Source organism: Gavialis gangeticus, unplaced genomic scaffold, assembly GCF_001723915.1.
Source record: "Gavialis gangeticus isolate Ggan-Ray unplaced genomic scaffold, GavGan_comp1, whole genome shotgun sequence".
In the NCBI taxonomy this organism is placed as follows: Eukaryota; Metazoa; Chordata; order Crocodylia; family Gavialidae; genus Gavialis; species Gavialis gangeticus.
In genome coordinates, this window is record NW_017729004.1 from 38485985 (window position 1) to 38488782 (window position 2798).

Genomic DNA, 2798 nt, shown 5'->3' on the forward strand with positions numbered 1-2798 from the left:
GGCCGGCAGGGCTCTGCCCCGAGCGGGGAGCGGCGCGGCCGGGCTGGCTGCGCACGGGGCCGGGGCCGGGCGGCGGTGTCTCCCTCTGAAGGGCTCCGTGCAGAACTGGACGCCGCTGGCAGTCACTGCAATCCGGGTGACTGGCTTGAGCGAGGGAGCGGGATTTGGCCCTCAGCCCCTGGGGACTGTTTGCTTGATGAAGTCTGCCTTTCTCCCTTTACAGCTGGGAGAGTGCAGTTATCAGACCTGGAAGCCTGGGTGTGAATGCACTAATTATCTGCCAGGCCTCTTGTAAAATAGGTTTTTGGGTAGATTTTTTTTAAGTGGCTATTCCCTTTGCACCCTGGTGGAACTGATTGCGATTGGTCTTTACCTCTGAGGCAGCAATAGACCAATTTTCATTTCCCTCGGCATTTCTCAGTCACCCAGAAATTAAAATGCCTTAACAAAAAACAATACAGATTTAGAAAGGAAAACAAAGCAAACAAGATTCAGGAGTTTCCCACAGAGCTGAGAGGGCAGGAGAGAAGGTTGTGGTTAGATGTCCTGTCCTGTATATAAACATTTCCCAGATAAAGATTACACACACTATATTGACCTTTAACCCCACCCCAGAGCTTTACAGTACATAGTTGATAAGGAAATAAGTTTAGGATATACTGTGCAATGAATAATTTATATGCAGATTTGCTCTATAATTTAGGCATTGTAAAGCATAAACCAAAACAAATGGTTACATGCAATTAAAAATCCAATGCAGCTAATTCATTCTTCTATTTGTTAAATTAATTTTCTGTCAGGGTGGGAACCTGAGTAGGAAAGGACTATACATTAACTGGTATATTTACATTGTTTAAAGATGAAAGAAAGGCAAAAGCAGAAAACAATATATGCTAAAGAAAGTAAACTAATTTTAAACATTCTTTCCTGTTTTATAATCTTGAAATGGATTAAGAACATCAGCAAAGGAAGCTCTGTGGATTATTTTTTAAATATGTGATTTTTTTTTACCTGACAGTGTCCCTTCAACAGGAGGTGGGACCACAAATTAAAATAGTTTGTATTTAAATGAAAAAAAACCCCTGTAAATGCAAAATACTGGAAATAGCCATACAAAAAAAGGGAAAGCATATGGTATAAAATCATAAAAAAGATTATGCTAATAAAAGCCAAATGGCAGCAGCAGCAGCAACTAGAATTGCTGGATAAGGCGCCGGCGCTGAGAGGTTTTCCGTAGCAGTTTTCTGTAGTCATAGGGATTATCTTCATTTTTGCTCTCTTCCAGGGGGCTCTCTGCAACCCTTGACCTAAGGATTAAGTGCAGAAGTGCTTTAGAAATTAAAGTCAAAACATTTGCTTCAGCAAACACTGCTAATCGACTGCTTAATTTCCACCCTCAGCAAAAGCAGCTGCCTTTCCCAGGCCTCTTCCCCTCTGCAGAAAAGAAGAGGCACCTCAGAGCCAACACATTACAGACAGTACAGCGAAACATTACAGGAAAACATGCTTTTTCCATAAAGTGGGAATCATTAGAGACGTAATAAAAATGTTAGGGCATGCAAAACTTGGGATCGATTCTTGTTGGATAGATACTGGACCAGATTCTCCAGGTGTTGGAAACTGGTCTGGCTTCACTGACATCATTGAGCTATCCCAGTTTTTATACCTGCTGAAGTCTTTATTGTTTCAGACTCAAAACTGCAAAGATCACAGAACAGAACCATCTAATTTTATTTTTTCCAAATGGAAAGTTGCATTAGGTCTCAACATATGAAGTGAAACCAGGTATTTCTCTGTAGCATGATTCAAAACAAACTTGATTGTTTTGAAACATATCTTATTTCAGAATAACCACTGAAATATCTGGGAAGCAGCATGAAGGGAACTGCTGCTGAATTCAGCAAACAATAACAGGGTTCATTTTTCCACAGGCATATCCTAATTGATTAAACCACACAAGAAGCTCCACTGAAATGGTCACTGAATGTTGAATTCTACCTAATGCTAAAGTAATAAGCTTGTAACAAGAGGATAAATTCTGCTCTCACTTGCATTAAGGTATGTCTAGAATTACCCGTTATTTCAACATGTTACTGAAGATGGCAGCCAGAGGAAAACATGCTATAAAGCATGTTCCTGCTTCCACTGTGCTCATTGATTTAAACATAAGCAAAATCAAGCCCCCAACTATATCCAAGAAATGTTTTGAACAAAAAGTCAAAGGTTAGGTGAAGTTAATGACCCAAGAAATGCAAAATTTTCCTAAGCCTGTAAACCATATTGTGACTTACTGCTACTATAACATGGATTCTTTTTTTAAATGCCATGCTTTCATCAAATCTTTCTAAAAGCTAATTGTGGTGCTCCCGTATTCAACATGAAAAATTGTTTGTAACAGAAGGATTAAAGAAAGAATTTAAGGCAGGTTTGCAAACATTTTTACTACTGTTTTGAATATATTTGTTTTTAAACCAGGCAGTCTCTCTAGATTATATAAATAGGTTTGTTTCCTTAGAATTTTCTTTAATCCTCCTACTATGGACTATATTTCATGTTTGTTCATGTACATATTTGTGTATCTGCACACATTTGTGGGTGTGAAAGATAATTTTTTTCTGACCAACAGAGGTCACTATCTATGAACTCTACATAGGCACATCTTAGGGTTTGTCTTCAGGTTTCTTCTTCCTTTTCTCTCTGCGGCATGCTCACATCAAGCTGAGGTTATCAAGGCACATGGTTTTTATAAAATAGGGAAAAAGGAAGCCAAGAATCTGGTGTATCAGCTCTGAAAGTCA

The 2798-nt window shown here is 39.2% G+C and overlaps 1 protein-coding gene across 4 annotated transcripts in view; it reads right to left on the reverse strand.

Moving 5' to 3' along the window:
• Nucleotides 1-321: 321 nt before the first annotated feature.
• The window catches only part of MYO3A (myosin IIIA), a 310475-nt gene continuing 307998 nt past the window's right edge, over nucleotides 322-2798 (reverse strand). For all 4 annotated transcript variants that reach the window (XM_019508276.1, XM_019508274.1, XM_019508275.1 and 1 more), the window contains one exon: nucleotides 322-1307. In XM_019508276.1, coding sequence (XP_019363821.1) covers nucleotides 1193-1307 — 115 coding nt within the window. In that variant the 3' untranslated portion in view covers nucleotides 322-1192. The remainder of the gene's footprint in view (nucleotides 1308-2798) is intronic.